Source organism: Phalacrocorax aristotelis, chromosome 4, assembly GCF_949628215.1.
Source record: "Phalacrocorax aristotelis chromosome 4, bGulAri2.1, whole genome shotgun sequence".
NCBI lineage: Eukaryota > Metazoa > Chordata > Aves > Suliformes > Phalacrocoracidae > Phalacrocorax > Phalacrocorax aristotelis.
This window is the reverse complement of record NC_134279.1, coordinates 69,749,300-69,767,239: the sequence shown is the minus strand read 5'-3', so window position 1 is coordinate 69,767,239 and position 17,940 is coordinate 69,749,300. Positions and strand designations below refer to the sequence as shown.

General features: G+C 42.0%; 1 protein-coding gene across 2 annotated transcripts in view; it reads left to right on the top strand.

Moving 5' to 3' along the window:
- Positions 1-17,940, top strand: part of STX18 (syntaxin 18) — a 70,240-nt gene that overhangs the window by 49,903 nt on the left and 2,397 nt on the right. For both annotated transcript variants that reach the window (XM_075091861.1, XM_075091862.1), the window contains exons 6-10: positions 154-269; positions 4,752-4,840; positions 14,698-14,756; positions 15,593-15,662; positions 16,237-16,317. In XM_075091861.1, the coding sequence (XP_074947962.1) occupies positions 154-269; positions 4,752-4,840; positions 14,698-14,756; positions 15,593-15,662; positions 16,237-16,317 (415 nt within the window). The remainder of the gene's footprint in view (positions 1-153; positions 270-4,751; positions 4,841-14,697; positions 14,757-15,592; positions 15,663-16,236; positions 16,318-17,940) is intronic.

Below are 17,940 nucleotides of genomic sequence, written 5' to 3'. Positions count from 1 at the left end.
AAGTTGCTAAGTATGTTTTGTATCTTGACTGGGAAATCTTTAATGTGAAGTCTGCAAGAGTTAGTGTTGAATTTAATAATCTGGTGGTTCTCATTTTAGAGAAATTCGGCTGTGTAAATTCAACAGTTAAATTACAGGCTCTTGTGCTTCTAGGTCTAGACTCGAACCTGAGCAGAGCAACGTGTCCAAATCACCTCTTTCCCCTGAAAAATCTTCGCAGAATCCTTTAGATGATTCTGAAGAAAAACTTTCTGCTGAGGAAAGCAAAGGTAAGGATAAATTTTAATTATATTTCACATTTTGTGTCAAGGCCTGTCTGTTCAATAGTACTTTCTTCACATTACAAGGTCCAGTTCCTGTGACTTGCACCTTCTGTTTTCTTCCCTGCGTTAATCAGGCTTTTGTGAAGCAAATTGTGAGGTTGAGGAAGAAAAATCTTCAACTTCTTGACATGCTTTTTCCAACCAGCTAAAAAACTCTTATGCCTTGCTGGATTCCTCATCCTCTCAATAAACTGTGCAGACTCTTTTCTTTTTATTTATTTTTATCGATATCCATCTACTTAGATATCTTCTGAGATCCATCTGATTTTTCCACATTCCTTTCACTGATGGCAAGGAGCTGGAAAGTAGTTCAATGACTTTCTGGGCACATTTTCATGTTTTTAAGCATAGAGACCTTGAGTTGAACACCTGTACAGTAGAAACTCAAAGGTAGCATATGCTTGTAGAAGGGAGGTTACTGGCTAGCCAGATCCAGTAGTTTTGGGGATATTGTTCTCCACAGCATTGAGTTTCCTCGCTGGAAGGATTGCATCTTGTCTTTCAGTGGGCGGGAGATAGCCAGATGTCCAAAACAGTGTCTCTGACCCCAGGCTCATTTCAGCTGGTGCTGTTCTTGACAGGATTTGTAAACATTGCTTCTGATTCTTTGGTGGCCTGCTTCTGAGGCCAGGAGATGTAAGTCCCTTCTGTTAGCCATTTCTGTCTGTCCTGGGATGTGTACACTGGCAGAACTTTGCAGAGTGCCTTTTGGAGTACCACCACTGTGCAGATAATCTCAGGTTTCGTGCCTAAAAAGAGATCTTGTTTCTGTGATTCTGGAGTTGCGTTCCCTGGCTTGAGTTCTCTTGCTTGTGCTGTCTGGAGGAGTCCAGGGTACCCTGTGATTTTTTTATTGTGAAAATGATTTCTGGAGAGAAAGAAACTGTATGAAACGTGACATTACATTAGGCTAATACTTCATCAAGGTAGAAGAAATGCACTGGGTGGCCATATTACTCTGATAATCAGGTATTGTTTCTTTGGTGATTTTTATTAAAAGAGTAAAGTTTCTCTGGTTGGTGACTTTAGGGCCATACAAAGGGTGGATTCATGTGAAGTGGTACTCCATTTCCGGATGAAGACTCTAATCCTGAATTACTTCACAGTGTGCAAACGGTTTCATTTTCTGATACGGCATTGCTTATCTTCTTAACCAGTTTGTAGTTCTACAACGCTATCAGTATGTTACCCCCTGACCCCCGGACACTGAATTTATTGTAAGAAGTAAAGGTTTTGATTGTGTCGTTTTTAGCGCTTACCACGTTTTTATAGTATGTCTTACGTGATGCAGCACACAGGCACATAGATGAGTTTCACCCTAACACGTTATCAGTGTTTTGCAGCTGTGAGCTAGTGCCAGCAGAAAGGCGACAGCGTAGTAGCATCTTCATTGCCCTGTGCTCTTTCCTTGTTACTGAATGTCTCTGCAGTCTCTGAAAGTGTGTGCTGCCGCCACATAACGTCATTACCATTTTTAGCTCAAAAATCTGTGCTACACTGTGGAAAACGCTGTTCTTTGGTTGCCTTGGACACAGCAAACCACTGCAATAAACAGAAATGAAGCTTTGTTTCTTGCACGTTAATTTTGATTATTTCAGTTTTAATTTTTATTTATTTTTTTATAAGACAGTAGGGGTCTCATCACAAAAGTAGTGCTGATGCAGTACTTGTGAGGGATTGCGGACTAGTCTTTGAGAAAACTATTAAACTTGTGTGTCAGAATAAATCTGTCTGAAACAGCTTGTAAAATGCACACAGCCTGTGATTCCTCACTTGAGTGTAAGTGTTGGTTGCTGCTGCTTATAGAAGTCAGCCCTGTGACTTCTCTGGTAGGTGGTTGTTGAAGCATGGAAATAGCATGAACGAGATGACTAGGAAACAAGCAGCTCAGTTGAAATCTTATAGCCTTTTATTTTTATTTTTTTAATAAGTAACTTTTAAAACTTTTAAGGAATTGGAGCAGTTATTGTGCTTAGAAATAAACTATTTCATCCTCAGGATATGAGTGGTTCAGAGAATGGTGGTCACTTGTAATTATGAATTAGCCAGCATCAGTGTGCCTGGGTCCCTTGTGTAAACAGCTATAAAGATAGCTCTTCTGAGAGCAGCTTGTGGTCCTGTCCTTAATTTGAACATTATGATGAACAGCTGAATGTCCTACTTGACATGCTGAAGCACAACTTGGGTTTTGTCTGGGGTTTTTGGCAGAAACCAAAGCAAAATGTGATTACTTTTGTTTTGAGGCAAAGCACCTGTTTACATTAGAATTATACTGGACATGCCTCATGGTAGGAGGATAGTCTCTCTGGAGCTTGCTTTTATATGCTGACAGTATTTATTTGCATATTACAAATTTGACACTTAGTTTATGGAAATAAATGTAAATAATGAGTAGCTTTTGAGCTGGTCCACAAGCTTAGCAGCTGTCTCCTTTCAGCATAGAAAAGGGTTCAGAGGATTTGATCATTATTTTGTATCTCGGTCATGCATTAACTACTTCCTTCTGCAAAAGAAATATAGTTTGGCTTTTGCTGGCTGAATTTTAGAAAAGCATTCATGTCAGCTCCATGAAAGCTACAGAACAACTTTCCCAGTAGCCAGAAACGTACAGGAGTGACAGGAGGAACCCTGGGGAGATGCGTGTGTCTCACTTAATTCTTACTGTAAGTATATTTGCTTATTAGCAATCACATTGGATACAGGTGCTGTTTTTTAACAGTGCTGACAGTGCCTGAAAGTAATTGGTTCCTCTGGGATAAAATAGAAATATATCCTTTTTTTTTTCTTGGGTCCATAAACTAATTAACTTATTTTCTTTAAATCCATTAATTATTATAATTTTTATATAAATACATTGATTATGCAAAAAAAAAAGTTTCTTGCTTCTGTGAAATAGGCTTGAAATACTGATGATACCCCATGGAGAACAGAGTTGAATCGTTTCTAAACAATCTTTAAAGATACACTTGGTTTTAGTTCTTATTACTTGTAAGAAAGACTAGATCTATTTTTGGTTTGTTTTCTTTTTCTTGAATTTACTATATTTCTTATCCACATCCCTCATTTGTAACACTGTCATTGTTTGTACATCCTGGTTTGGTTGTTGGGAAGCAAAATACACATTTATAAAGAAGACATACACAACAATACTCTTCTATAATAGTTATTTTTCAAGAGTTTTCACAAACATTATAATGAAGGATAAGAGGGAAAATTTCTCTTTATAATCCTTTTCACATATTTGTTTAGAAGTAGGACTATTCCTTTCAGAGGCTTCCCAAGAGAAGTCAGTACCTGACTGATGATGCATCAGTGCTGCTTCTGCAATTGAAAAAAATCAGAAGGTTATAACAAAGCAAATAAAAATAATTATAAATGCCTGAAAAAATTGACTGGGATAAATAGGAAGTCTGAAATCTATGAAAAAGTAAATACTAAATCTTTCTGTATTTTAACTTGCAACCCTCATCTGATAAGTCAAAGCAGGTTCAGCTTTGAGCCATTGTGGAGTGGTGCAGATCTCTTTTGGGCTTTGTAAGAATGTCACAGTCAGTGGGGAAAAGAGGCCTTCTCAAGAGCGCAGCCTTATCGTTAGGGTTTTAATCACTGATGCTAGAACAGCTTCAGAAACAGTACGTTCCTGGGCACAGCTTCTTTTGTCTCCCATTCTAACTTTCTTCATCTATAATCAGAAGTATATAATTAAACCTAAAAATAAATCTTCCAGAAGGGAGTATCCCAGAAATAGGCATTCAAGATCTTTTATGCCCAACTACTGCTAAGATTTATGCAGATGATTAGCTGTAATCAAAGGGGAAGTACTGCTGAAATCAATGAAGCAGCTCTGATGTGTAAGAGTTAGTTTGTGGGATTGGATCCGATTCCTGTTGTACACAGGAAGATCCCTTGCACAGCGGGCTGTAGGATTTGCATTGTAATGTGCAGTTTGAACAGTGGGAGGAAATTGAGTTTGTCCTGTGAACTTTGCTCAAAATGTCTTTGAGATTCTGTGTTTACTTTTTGGAATGAGGAGCCAGTGGTTCTGTCAAGTCTCACTGGAAGATAATAGCTTTGCACATAGACTGTCATTTTGAAAATTGTGTGTTGTCTTCTGTTAAAAGACAAATGCTACAGTATTTTGCACCCTTACAAGTCTTAGTGAATTGTGAGCTGTTTTACATCCGTCCCTGTCAATATATTAGTGCAAGTCCTCATAGTTCACAAAATCAAATACATACGTAGACTTTTGTTACTGTTTAAGAAGTTAAAGGTTATTGGTGTATTTTTGTACTGTAAATATAGGGTGAATCTCATTAATGACAAATGAGATATAACAATTTCATCAGGGTTCTGAAATGGATAAAAAATCATTTTCACTTCACTCTTGGTGTCCTGCATTGTCTCAAGCGTTTGGTGTTTCTTTGACAGACAGGAATCTGCCTGATGCCCAGAGTAACCTTGGATTGTGGGGGGATGGCAAAGGTGAGGATGAGTTGTCACCTGAAGAAATACAAATGGTAAGCATATCTTGTGTCTTATTGTCCATTTTATCACATTTTCTGCTGTATTCATATGTGTTAGTACAGATTCACCCCAATTCATTTTCAACTTTCAGTTTATGCAGAACAATGCCATAACAAGGTATACCTTTTGCACGTGGCTTCCTGATTCTTCTGGTAGCAGCTAGTATTTAAAATTGCTACAAAATACTTACATGGATCCATGAAATTAGTAACAACTATTTTTCAACAATGGAAATCAAAATTGTTTTTAAAATTACAATTATGAATTGCTCTTCTATTCAGGAAACAATAGAAGTCAATGTAACATCAGAAAAAGCATTATTTGGGGAGAAATATAGAAAAGTTGTCAGGGTATGCAGAGATGTGACGAGGAAGGCCAAGGCCCAGTTGGAACTAAATCTGGCAGGGGATGTCAAGGATAACAAGAAGGGCTTCTTCAAATACATCAGCAGTAAAAGGAAGACTGGGGAAACTGTGGGCTTGCTGCTGAACGAGGGGTGCCCTGGTGACGCAGGATGCAGAGAAGGTGGAGTTACTGAATGCCTTCTTTGCTTCAGTCTTTACTGCTAAGGCTGGCCCAGAGGAGAGAGAGAGAGAACTAGAGAAAGGAGGTCTTCCCCTTGGTTGAGAAGGATTGGGTCAGAGATCACTTCTGCAAACTGGATCCTCACAAATCCATGGGCCCTGATGGGATGCACCCACAAGTGCAGAGGGAGCTGGTGGATGTTCTTGCTGAGCCACTTTCCATCCTCTTTGAAAGGTCACGGAGGACAGGAGAGGTGCCCGAGGACTGGAGGATAGCCAATGTCACTCCAGTCTTCAAAAAGGGCAAGAGGGAGGACCTGGGAAACTATAGGCCAGTCAGCCTCACCTCCATCCCCAGAAAGGTGATGGAACAGTTCATCCTGGAGGTCATCTCCAGCAATGTAGACGACAAGGAGGTTATCAGGAACAGTCAACGTGGATTCACCAAGGGAAAGATCATGTTTGACCAACTGATAGCTTTCAATGAGGGCGTGACTGGCTGGGTCGATGAAGGGAGAGCAGTTGATGGTGTCTATCTTGACTTCATTAAGGTGTTGGACACCTTCTCCCATAACATCCTCACAGGTAAGCTTAGGAAGTGTAGGTTAGATGAGAGGCCAGTGAAGTCAGTTAAGAACTGGCTGAACAACAGAACTCAGGGTCGTGATCAACAGGGCAGAGTCTGGTTGGAGGCCTGTCACTAGTGGTGTCCCCCGGGGGTCTGTGCTGGGCCCAGTCCTGTTCAACATATTAATCAATGACCTGGACAAAGGGACAGAGTGTACCCTCAGCAAGTTCGCTGATGATACCAAGCTGGGAGGAGTGGCTGATACACCAGAAGGCTGTGCTGCCATCCAGCGAGACCTGGACAGGCTGGAGAGCTGGGCCCAGGGGAACCTCATGAAATTCAACAAGAGCAAGTGCAAGGTCCTGCACCTGGGGAGGAACAACCCCATGCACCAGTACAGGCTGGGGGCTGAACTACTGGAAAGCAGCTCTGCTGAGAAGGCCCTGGCAGTGCTGGTGGGCAGCGAGGTGACCCTGAGCCAGCACCATGCCCTTGTGGCCAAGAAGGCCAACGGTATCCTGGGGTGCATTAAAAGGAGCGTGGCCAGCAGGTCAGGGGAGGTTATCCTCCCCCTCTACTCTGCCCTAGTGAGACCACATCTGGAGTGCTGTGTCCACTTTTGGGCCCCCCAGTTTAAGAAGGACAGGCAACTTCTTGAGCAAGCCCAGCGGAGAGCTACCAAGATGATCAGGGGACTGGAGCATCTCCCTTATGAGGAAAGGCTGAGAGACTTGGGTTTGTTCAGCCTGGAGAAGACTGAGGGGGAATCTCATCAATACCTATAAATATCTGAAGGGTGGGCGTGAAGATGATGGGACTGGACTCTTTTCAATAGTGCCCAATGACAGGCCAAGGGGCAATGGGCACAAGTTGGAACACAGGAAGTTCCACCTCAATATGAGGAAAAAACTTCTTTTCCTGTGAGGGTGCCAGAGCAGGGGCACAGGCTGCCCAGGGAGGTTGTGGAGTCTCCTTCCCTGGAGATGTTCACAACCCACCTGGACGCGTTCCTGTGCCCCCTGCTCTGGGTGTGCCTGCTCAAGCAGGGGGGTTGGACAAGGTGATCTCCAGAGGTCTCTGCCAACCCCTACCACTCTGTGATTCTGTGATTATGAAACTTCTGAAAGAATAAAGTGTTGGCCATTTTTTACGTGGACTATTTCTAGAACACAACTTAAATATTTTTTTTTTTTTGGATTATCAAAATCAGATTAGTTTCCTAGAAGGAATAGGTACAAGGTTTCTGTCATAACAGAATCTCATTAATTTTACCTTTTCTAAATTTTCCCATTATCAGCACGTTTATGTATCATTTGATCCAATTCTGCTTACAATTGAACTGATGTACTACAAAATTTCTGACATAGACGTGATTGCTGACAACCTGTTAGACTTTTTGATATTCCTAAAATGTATAGTTTTGAACATAGCTCAAAAGTCTTAGAAAAGCTCTCTACATTAGGACACATCGCCTTGTTTTATGTAAAGAAAGAAAAATGTATTTATAACTAGCCAGTAGGGATGTGTGGCTCTCAAAATGGTGAGCTTTCTAAGCCATAGGGCTGCTGCCCTGTCATGGTTTAGCCCCAGTTGACAACTAAACACCACACAGCCACTCGCTCACTCCCCCAACCCCTGTGGGATGGGGGGAGAATCAGAAGAGCAAAAGCAAGAAAACTTGTGGGTTGAGATAAGAACAGTTTAATAATTAAAATAATAATAATTATAATAAGAAGAAGAAGAAGAAAAAGGGAAAAAGTTAAAAAAAAAAAAAAAAAAAACAAAAACCAAGATACAAACAATACAACCACCCGCCGACCGACACTGCTGGTCCCCGAGCCGCAATTGCTGCCGCCAGCCCCTCCCAGTTCACATACTGGGCATGACGTTACATGGTACGGAATATCCCTTTGACCAGTTTGAATCCGCTCCCTTGGCTGTGCCCCCTCCCCTCCCAGCTTCTTGTGCGCCCGGCAGAGCACGGGAGGGTGGAAAAGCCTTGACTAGTACAAGCACTACCCAGCAACAACCAAAACATCGGTGTGTTATCAACATTAGTTTCATACTACATCCAAAGCACAGCACTGTGCCAGCTGCAGTGAAGAAAAATAACTCTATCCCAGCTAAAACCATGACAAGTGTGAATATGTGAAGCTTCCTTGGCAGTGATTAGAGATGTTCCCAAATGCAATATGCATCACTCTTCCCGTCAGAGATGAGTAAGTTGCACGTAATTATGGTATGGTTTGTCAAAGAGAAAAGGTTCTTCAGAGGCTGTTCTTGATGCTCTCGCATTGTTCATGCGTGCCAGCCTGAAATCTAAAGGCTTACTCCTACTTCCTCTCTTCTTTTTAAAGAGAATTCTTTACATATTTTGTTTCGTCTGTGTTCAGGGACAATATTAGCTACCTTGCTGTAAGCTTCCAGAGGATCAGGAGAAAACAAGCATCAGAAGTGATGGCTCTGCCAGGGCTTACTACTAACTGACTGCTAAACACTGGATTGCTTTTTGTAGGCCTCACACTGTAATTAAGTTTTAAAGATGTTACGTCCCTTCCCACGGTATTTTAGGAGTGAATACATTTCTTTTTAATGAAATCCTTTTATACTTCTTGGAGTAAGACCCCAGATATCTCATGACTGAGTTGCTGAAGTCTTGTGAGTTTTGTTCTATTTCTGCTATCAAAACTAAAGAAAGATAAACAACTTCAAATGCTGATTTTTGTCCACTGAGGATTTGAATTTTTCCCTGGAATAAGTTCTTTTCATTGACTTGTGTGGGGGAGTGATCCCAGGCCTAAGTAAAAGAAAAACCTATGTTCATAGTTTTATGCTTTGAAGGATACTTAAACTCCTAAATATCCAATCCCAAACTGTTTCCTATTAGGCATTTGGACAGCTTTTCCTAGGGGAGAACCAACAGACACTTTTTAAAAATCCATTATTCTTCTTTATCCATTCAGAGCTCTCCTGTGCTAGGCGCATTTATTTATTTATTTAAAAAAAACTTTTACTGGTTGTTTTACACTGATTTACCTCTGTTGTGCTTTCAAGAGTTGCACTTCCTGTGAAAAGGGGTAAAAAAAAAAACACCGATGCTCCAAATTAAATAAACTTTTAGCTCAGACAGACTGAAATATGTCTTTTTTCTTAGCTTGCGCAGTTCTGCCTATAGTTTGCAAGAAAATTTATAGTATGTGGTAGTGCCTTGGTATCAGTGCCATGATTAAGCCTAGAAAAACTTAAAGCTGAGATCTAACATTTCCAGCGCAAGTCATTTATCAGCCTGCTCCGTGGGAAAAGAGACACAAATTAACTAGGCTGTTTAGAGAAGCAGATCATCAAAATGCTACTGAAATAAAAATAACTTAATTTGAAGTCCTATATATATTAATACACTGAAATATTATTACTGCTGTTTTGCTATAGCTTATTCTTAAATTTCCATATGTGAATTTACATCTAAAATTTATTTTCGTATGTACTCTCAGTACTCGTGTTTTAATACTGATATTAAGAAACTAGAATTGAAAAAAGCATACAAAGGGAAGTTACCACTAGAACAGCCTCCTTTCTGCTTATAATTTATTTGAAGTTTTGCAGAAGGCTGCTTCTGAGCCGGATGTCTGAATCTCCTGTTGAATCTTGCTGTGGCTCTGATGTCACCCAGAGCCGCCTCTGCTGTTGCACCTCGCTGCAGTCTGACAGTGTGACCACCAGCAGTCAGGGCTGCCGGGATCTCGGCTTCTTCTCACACTGACTATGAGTCCATGCTTCTGGCACTGTTCTGAAGAACTGCAGGCTTGCTCTCTACCTCTCCTAAAAACTAACAAGCACCAGTTACTTCCACATTATGCCTTGGAAGGAGTCTGCATTTATTACGATTTAAAAGAAGAGTGAGTTGGCCTTCATGGCAGTGTTAATAAAGATGTATTTTTTTTTTTTTCTTTCTCTACCAGTTGTCAAGTAGAAAGTGAGCTGACTGTTTCTAGTTATAGTTAATGCCCCCCAGTAAGGGTCATTTCCTGTCAGGTAACTTTTTAACCATTGGATTGCATATTATGTCCAACTGTAAACAGGGAGCTGTATATTTGTGTAATACCTGTATGTGCACAGCAGGGACTCAAATGTAAATATTGCCATTAATACAGTGATGCTCAGAGCCGAGCGAGCCATTGCTCTGTTCTGTGGACTTAAGGTGATTTTTTTTTTTTTTTTTTTTTTAAAAAGGGTTTGGGGTTTTGGTGGGGTTTTTGGGGGGTTGGGTTTGGTTTTTGTTTGTTCCTCCCCCAATTTTATGAACACTGTAATTAGCTAATTTACAAAGGCTAGGGATGCATGTGGTGACTATTCTACAGTGAAGCTCCTCTTTCAGTGCATTTTTGAGGAAACGTAGAGCTAAGAATTGGCCTCTACTAGGAAGAGTTGGATGCTGTGTAATTTCACTCCTAACAGACTTCAGAGTCACTGGATCCATTATTCTGATTTTCAGGTAAATTGGGGTCCAAGGTGTAAATATAGGTGTAACTAGGAAATATTTTGACCATTTGAATGTGCATTGTTTTTTTTCAATGCTCACATAAATCCTTCATACTATCTTGGAAATATTTAATGACTTCATGGTGCTTTTAACGCAGGAGTCAAAGGCCCTTTACAAACAGGTAACAAACCTTCACAGCTTTAGTTAATTTATTCACTCAGAGTTGTTTATTTCTCCTCTGAATGACATTTGCTGTTACCAAGAAGTTAATTTCTGCCTTTTCAACATTTGATTTGTGAAGCGTGGACCAACTGCATTTAAGTGACTCAGAAAATTCGGCAGCTCTCAGAAGAGGGTAGGTCACAGTTTAGAAACTGCTGTGCTGGTTTTAAATTGGAATGTGTTGTGTCAAATCGTACTTAACAATTCTCAATCATGGTTCCATGATCCTTCCTGTGGGCAAAATAATGAATTAAAGCCCTATCGTGTTGCTACAGCAGCAATTTCTATCAGTATTTTACTCACAGGAGAGAGCATTACATGGTTCAAAATGTTTGCAGGCTATTGTATGATTTGCACGATAAATTTCAGTTTATAACCCTGAGTACAGGTACACTAATGGTTTTTATAGTTATTGTGAGCAGATGTCTTGTGGTTGCATTGAGTGGGAAAAAATCTGGCTCTGCTGTTTGAGTTGTGAAAATATTTAACTTTCCCTGACTTTTTGGTTGGTTTTGTCTTAAATTCAGGTACGTATAACGGCTTATCTCATGGGATAACAAAAAGGAACTGTGATTGTCTTCTGTGCGTTAGAATTTTAGACATAGCTTAAGCAGTTTGTTCTTTTATGCCATACTTCGGTAACAGAATATTTCACTGCCATAAAAGAGGCTTTTTTAATAAGCCATAAATCAGTGAGCTATACTGATCGCTATACTGAGTTTGGTTGATGTTCCCATCATGTAAATCCCTTTGTGACACACTGGTATATGATGTGTTCTGTGCTCTAACCTTTTGTTCAATTGACTATTTTAGCATATCCTAGCGCTGTCTTTGCCAAGCGGTCCATCAGCCACGATTTCAAATTGTAAAGATCATTTAGCAGTTTAAAAGGCAAGCCGTGCCAGTGGAGGGTTTTAAATATCAAAGGGACTTTTTAAAGAATACCCTCTCAAGTGGATTTGTGCTATTTGTAAGGGATTAAAATAATTTACTGTTTCTTTATTGAAAATTTGCCTTCCAAATCAGTTATCATCTCAGTTTCTAAGGCAGCAAAATAGGGAATTTTTGATGTTGGGTATTTGTGCAGAAATACTTATCCTTACAGAAGTCAGAAAAACAATTACAGCCCGCTGGCCCCATTTAGTCACTTAAGGAGCAACCAGTCTAGTCTGCTAAATCTCATGGCTCTGTTTCATCGCTCAGTTCCTTGGCTTTGTTCTGAGGTGACTCCACTAAAACCAGAGACATACAGTGGCGTGAACGTAAAGGAGTGCAGTGATGAAACACCTTTAACCATCTGCCGCTGTGAAGTAAATATCACTGTATTAGTCAGTTATATCTTAAGAAATGCTCTGCTCTGTAGAATGAGACGCCACAGGCAGCGGTGACAATGACATTTGAATGTGTTGCAACACTGATACTTTTGTATTTGACAGAGCTATTGGATCCTTGGGGTGGGAATCAGCAGGACTTCAGGGAGCTGTGCGGTGTCTTCCTCTCTGTTCCTCCTCAACCTATGGGGCTGGGCTCCTTCCCCAAGGCCTCTACCCCACAGGGAAGGTGACAGTGCCCAACAACAGCCCTCCTCTTCCTCCTCTGTGACCTTGGACTCTCTGCCTGGAGTCCTTTAGCCAAGGAGAGGAAGCTGTTCTTGCCAGTCAGGTAGACAGTAAACCTCTAGTACAAAAAGAAATGTGTATTTTAGAAGAAGTAAGAAATCACTTTTCATTATTCTTCGTGACATAAATTGCCGATGTCAGAAGACTAAACCTTTTTCTGAGATTCACTGTTACCCTTCTTCAAACATACCTGTCATTTCACACTTTTGCCAAATTAAACCTACAAATTTCTGATTTTTAACACAACGACTGTTTCCCCCTAAGTCATGGAGGTTGACATTTCATTTACTGTTGGCAGACAGTCAGGTATTCTCTGAAGTCCTGATGGGCCTGAAGCAAGATGAAAAATGCTACAGCACAAAGTGTGGGGGACAGTGGCAGAGGTATGGGTGGGGTGTGAGAAGGAGGGAAGGAAGGTGAAGGGTATGAAAGGTGGCTTGCCTTTTCTTGTTGTCTTGCTGTTCTGTGTTGCTCTGTGGCAGTGCAGAAGTCTCGCTCAGCTCCTGCCATCCACTCTCCCTTAAGCCAGCCCTATCGTCAGGTCCTGCCGTGGGATTCAGTTTACCAATCTACCAGAAAACTCAGGAGGAAAAAGTGGTTTGTGAGCTAAAATGTCATAGTGCGAAATCAGACGAGCAGCGGTGCTTGCTTAGGACTGGGTATGTGGGGAGAGAGAGGAGCAGGACAAATTCCTCAGTGGCTGCACTAGGTCTTTTTCACTGCACCCTAGGCAGTATACACACTTTATTTCCTCTTTGTGTATTATTGAGGTACTTGATATGGCAGAAGTTTCAGGTGGAACATTCTGGATCAAGGGATGCATACATCGGCATTTGAAGCAATGTGTAGGAGGAGCTGCCCGAGCTGTGTAAGGAAGATCTTAAAAGACCTGGATGGAGATGCTGGTGGCAGGATTGGGGCAGGGTGGGGTCACGGTGGCGAGCCAAAGAGCATCACCAAACACAGCAGTACAGTAATGTTGAATTTCCGTACTCCTACAGACTGGCTCTGTGAAAGAAGCTATGGGTCACATAAACTGGATGTGATGTTATAGCCACTAATTTTCATGTGGATCTTAATGATGACCTGTGTTGCTGTTTAAACTACTTCGAAATACAAGTCCTTCATTTTCAGCTATTTCAGTAGCACTGCTCTAAAAGCAAAACGCCCGTTTGCCTTTCACTGATGTAATGAGACCTTGCAAGGTGGCCGAGAGGACTGCGGCGCTTTTACTGCTAAGGACGTGGTAACGCGATGGAATTATGCCAAAATCCCAGTGTGTTATGTAGGCTAGTTCAAAGTCAGGAGATCAACTGAACGTAACGGGCCTCGCTGTCTTGCACAGCTCCTGTGTCAAATTCTTTGCATTCTGAGTCCTGTTTGCTGGCATTCGCGCTGCTGCGTGGATCGCTCAGGTTTGTCAGAGGCGCGGAGCAGGTAATGTTGGCAGCAGAATGTGTGCTACTTCTGTATAACCACGTAGGCCAGGCCTTTCCCAGCTTTGTGAGAGAAGTGCAAAGATCTAGTCAGTTGTCTCTGTACCACAAAGGTCCAGCCCAACCTGATTTTGTACTGAAGCACTTGTGCAATTTTAAAGAATGATGGAGTTACCTGCAGTTTTTTTTTATCCTGCTTTGGAATTCTGCCTGACAACGTTGGTTCTTTCTACGATGGGGTTTTCCACCAAACTCCACTACGACATGGGATACCTTTCTCGGCTGTATTTTGGCTGTGCACGTTTTGTTTCAGCAAATTGTCATCGTACATGCTGCACGGTCACTTGTTCTGTAATGAATCCCACATGACCTGAGAGCCAGGTACATCTAAAAAGTCAAAGCTTATTTTCCTGTATAAAGTCTTTTATTTATGCTTGTATTTGAAAAATGTAGTGCTAAAAGTATATTTAAATGTTTCATTGATTACTCATGGGTTTTAAATGGAAGAGGTCTGCTGGAATAACTAAAGCCAATGCATTTGTGAAGAATGAAGTACAAGATGTCAAAATATTTAATATTGTAGCAAAATCTGAAAGCTCTTAACTTCATGCCACGGGCAGTACATGAATAACGTGAATGGCAAGCGCGAAGATGTCATGAAGAGTCATATGCTTTCACAAGCAGGAAAAGGACCGATTTCATCCATTCTGTTTTTCACTGCTGTGAAATAACCTGAGCAAAATCTTTCAGGTTATTATTGGGTTTGTTTCATTAATGGGAGGAGAACGATAAGTGTTACAATGACTGGTTATAAATAAGCAGATTCATATTGTTCATTTAGACCAGTATTAGTAATTCTTAAAGATCTTTTCAGCTGAGACCTACTGTCAGTAGACTGCAAGGAAGGGTGGAAGCCAGCTGATCAGGGGTGGGGGTTGAAGGGAGCTCCTGAGTCCAAGTGTGAGAACTCAGTGCGTGATTTCCTTCTTCCCTTCTTGCAGTTCGAACAGGAGAACCAGAGACTTGTTGGTGAAATGAACAACCTCTTTGATGAAGTCAGGTACAGTTTTCTGTTACTTGCCAGGTTGCGGTGCGCGCCGGTCCCGTAACCCAGACAACAGCCCCGCACAGTGTATTTGCTGCGGGGCACCTGGCTGCGTGCATCGCAGTGCTGTGGGAGGAGGAGGGACGAAATAGGAGCGCCCAGGAAACGAACTAGGAGGTTACACGTTGCACTGTCCCACAGCGTGAAGGATGGCTCAGAGTGACTGTACACAAACTACCCAAAACAGCACTGGTTCGGTCTGGAAGGCTGATGTTCTATCTCGCTTACCTAAGTTTTAAAAGAAAGTTTTCCATTCACACCTCGTTGTCCGCCGCACGTGCGGGCGGCAGTAGGGGAGGTGCAACCACCGACCCCCACGCAGAGACCCCGCTCCACGGCAGAGCGACGGCGCCGCTCGCCCTCCGCTCGCTGTGCGGAAAACCTGACCGGCTGACTCCAGCCAGGCCTTCCCTTTGGATCGTTAGTACTCGGCAAGGTGAATTCCGCACTGCAGAGTAGCGGATAAAAAGGGCATGTCAAAATGAAGGGCTTAGGGTCCGCTGTGGATTTTGCTGTGTTAGGTGAACGGAGGAAGACACAAGAAGCTCTCACAGTGAAGGCTGTTATCTCAGAACTTGCGGGCGGTGCCTTTCCCAGAGCTTCGCGTGGGCTGGTCGTCTTGCGACCAGGACTCGTCGGGCACCAGTCATGGGCTACTCCTGTGTGACAGATGGCTAACAAAACAGCCGTGCCTTTCAAGTGGGCCGCTTACCGGCTTGGAGAGCCTGAATCTGCAGGAGCGAGAAATGGTTGCACTTGTTTCTAATGGAGTATTTCTGTTCTTTGCCAAGACAAATTGAAGGAAAAGTGGTGGAAATCTCCAGATTGCAAGAGATATTCACTGAGAAAGTCTTGCAACAGGTCAGTATAATTTAATGCTACAGCAGCCAATACGGCTTGAAGATTTTCTTGGGGTTATTTTAGTGTTGGTTGCATGCCAAATTTGAACGTAAGATTAACCGATCTTTGACACAAATGTGAAGGAAAAGATTTCTTGTTTGTTTTCCAAATGCAAAAATCGAGATATTTACTGTTGTTACTTATTAGTATGTACTGGGAATGGAAGATGCAACACCTGTGATAGAATGATCTCTCTGCCTCAGAACTAGTGTCCTGTCAAATGTGTTACTAAGTAGCATCTCCGCTGTAAATGGTGGCACCGCTTCCAAAAGAACTGGCAAAAACCAGGCAGGTCAGACTTCATTCTAGATAAACAGGAGACTTCCTATTGATCTCGGCGGTCTCCGTTCAGGCACATAAAATCACAGGTAGAGAAGTTACAACTTCATTGCCCCTGCACCTTTGCATCATTGAAACTAAGATGTTAATAATACCAGGTTTTATCTTATATTTGTGTTCTGGTTGTTCCCCAAATCCTTAGAAGTGTGTTTTTCCTAAAATTCATCACTGTTTCAACATTTAATTTTTTTTACAGGAAACCGATATTGACAATATCCATCAATTAGTTGTGGGTGCAACAGAGAACATCAAAGAAGGCAACGAAGACATAAGAGAGGTAATGCCTCCAAGTTGTGTTTTAAACTGACCCTTAATTCTGAGTTTTGCCCAAGTACTGCTTTAGGCAGCCCGAGGGAGCGCACCCACGGCACGCTGCAGCGCGTGCTGGGGTGTCAGGGCATGATTTTGGAAAAATCGTACAAGTTAGCTGCGGTTCTCCGTAGTTCCTGTTGCTTGTCTTGCTAGCCATGACCTGAATAGCCACACAGGCCTGCAGAAATCTCCTTGGCCTCTGCTGTTTTTAAACATGAAGGTCACCTGGCAGCACTTAAGCATCTGTGAAGTTTGTTTAATAAAAAAGGGAGGGGGGGGGATTGCAGACCAGGAAGAAAAGATGGTGCTGAAATTGTTGAAACTGGAGTCAAATGGTGAGCGTTAGCAGAAGAGTCTTTACCATGCTGACAGCATCTCATGCTCCTAGTGCACAAATCTGCCCCACTGTCTGACTAATTAGAATGAAATGATGTTTTCTTTCAGGAATTGAGATCTCAATAAAAACAGAGTTCTTAAATTAGGCCACTAAATGGATCAGTTGTTTGGGTCTGTCCCCCTCCCCCCACCCCGCCCCGCCCCTGAAAGTACAGACAATATGTAACTCACAGGTGAGTTATCTACTGCTCAGCTCTCCTGAGAAGTGCATCAAAAGAACATTCGCAAGAGTAACTTAAGGACCTAAAATTTCATATTTGGAACCGATTTCCACATTTCTTGGAGTAGATTATCTGGAGCATTCAGTAGCTGTCCAGTCAGCGGGGTGGTATGGCACCTGGTGGGGAGGACGTGTGGTTTTTTCAAGACTTAATACCATTACTAAGATTTGGCATACAGTTACCCTGCCTTTAAATCGTGATTCGTAAGCACTTCAGCTGGGATGCCGGGGGAGGGTACAGGGATGCCAGCTGACGGTCCCAGTGCTCGTAGTTAGAGATCAGGGTTCAACAACATGGCACGGACTTGAAGTTATTCTTGCTTCGTTTTTCACATTTGTAGGTAGAACTAAGTTTCCTAACCCACACTGAGCAACAGTAGGAAAAGGTGATAAATACACAACTTTGTCACTCACGTTAATGTTTGTATCGCATTAAAAAAAAAATCTACTCCAGAAGCCAGCCCCTGCTATATGCCTGTCTTGGGTTTGGGAAGAGGAATCCAAGAAAAATACTTGCAGTACTTGTTCCTTGGTCTGCTTGTTCTGAGACCAAAATACACCATCAGTAGGGCTAGATCAGCCTCCAGAAATAGTCATCAGGTTGGGGGTTTGTGTGGGGCTTCTGTTTGTTTGTTGTTTCCTTTTGTTTTTTAAAGTCAGAAGATACTTATTAGAATGGTGAAGGCCTCATTATTTCTCATCACAGAATTTCACTTTTGGAACTTAAAACCAACCTTTAAGCATGTACATTTTGATGTAGTTAATATTTTGGGCATATTGCCACTGTGGGATCTTGCGGGTGTTTTTTTGTGGTGGTCTGGGGGGGTGGGTTTGGGTGGGTGGGTTGGTTTGTTTGTAATGACCAAGTTTTAAGAGAAAATCTGAAGAGGTATAGCCAACCCAACTGCTATTTACCTGAAATCAATGGCAAGTTTTGCCTTTTCCCTTGTGGGAGGGAAGAGTAAAGCCACT